Raw genomic sequence first — 956 nt, 5'->3', positions numbered from 1 at the left:
TGGAGGGGTGATGGCACCACCAAACGGTGAAGTGTCCTTGTGACTGGCCTCTGACGGAGCATTTAACAAGAAGCTGCAACATTGAACGGTCTTTATTTCTTCATTCTCCTACCTTTATATTCTGTGTTGTGGTTTATTTTTCTGTGTTTTAAGATTGTGCCAGAGAGTGGCGACACTATCCAACACTTTTCACCGCAGTCTGTAACTACATACATGTGACAGTAAATTAATAAAATTTGAATGTTCCTGCTCTCTGACAGAGCTTCACAAAGTTAAACGGTCACTGTGCTGTTTCATTTGTAACCCCAACCTGTGTTAGCGCACGATGGAGCTCCCCTCCCACTTCACAATGGGCCTCAAGACACCAACAGCAACTTGCATTTATTTGACGCCTGTAACTTCCCAAGATCCTTCACAGGAGAGTTTTTAAACAAAACATTGTCGTATTTTGTGCCTAACTGTCTAAGGGTCAAGCGCTATTTCATAGAAGGGAAGTGACCCAGGACAGAATTCCGGAATGTGCGGCTTGTGTAGCTGAACAGGCCGAAGCAGTTTGAGTGCAGGGACTGGGAGTGCTGTGGGGCTGGAGAAGGTAAGACACACACTCAGGGCTGCTAACTGCAATAGATGTCTGTTTTATTTCTCTGTCTCTGACAGTATAACTACCCGTTACCAGGAGTGCATCATGAACAGAGACCACCACCAAAGGACTACATGCTGGAGTCTGTCCTCGTGACTGTATTCTGCTGCCTCCTCTCTGGGATTTTAGCCATCATCTTTTCACATGAGGTAGGGTCAGTGGGACTCCCCCCACACAACCACTTGATTAAATTCTGGATATCGGCTGAATACTGATCACTGAAGTTAAATACCCGACCTCTGACCCCTTCCCCTCACACTGACCCCGCACCCTCACACTGAGCCCCCCCCCACACTGACCCCCCCTCACACTGACC

At 47.6% G+C, this 956-nt stretch overlaps 1 protein-coding gene across 1 annotated transcript in view; it reads left to right on the top strand.

Annotated features, from left to right (window-relative positions):
* The window catches only part of LOC122564971 (proline rich transmembrane protein 1B), an 18,263-nt gene that overhangs the window by 13,830 nt on the left and 3,477 nt on the right, over positions 1-956 (top strand). The window contains exon 3 of the mRNA XM_043720541.1: positions 658-789. Within this exon, the coding sequence (XP_043576476.1) occupies positions 658-789 (132 nt within the window). The remainder of the gene's footprint in view (positions 1-657; positions 790-956) is intronic.

Source organism: Chiloscyllium plagiosum, chromosome 30 (genome assembly GCF_004010195.1).
Source record: "Chiloscyllium plagiosum isolate BGI_BamShark_2017 chromosome 30, ASM401019v2, whole genome shotgun sequence".
NCBI classification, from domain to species: Eukaryota; Metazoa; Chordata; class Chondrichthyes; order Orectolobiformes; family Hemiscylliidae; genus Chiloscyllium; species Chiloscyllium plagiosum.
Note: the sequence above shows the minus strand (reverse complement) of the source record. Positions and strands in the feature narration are given on the sequence as shown.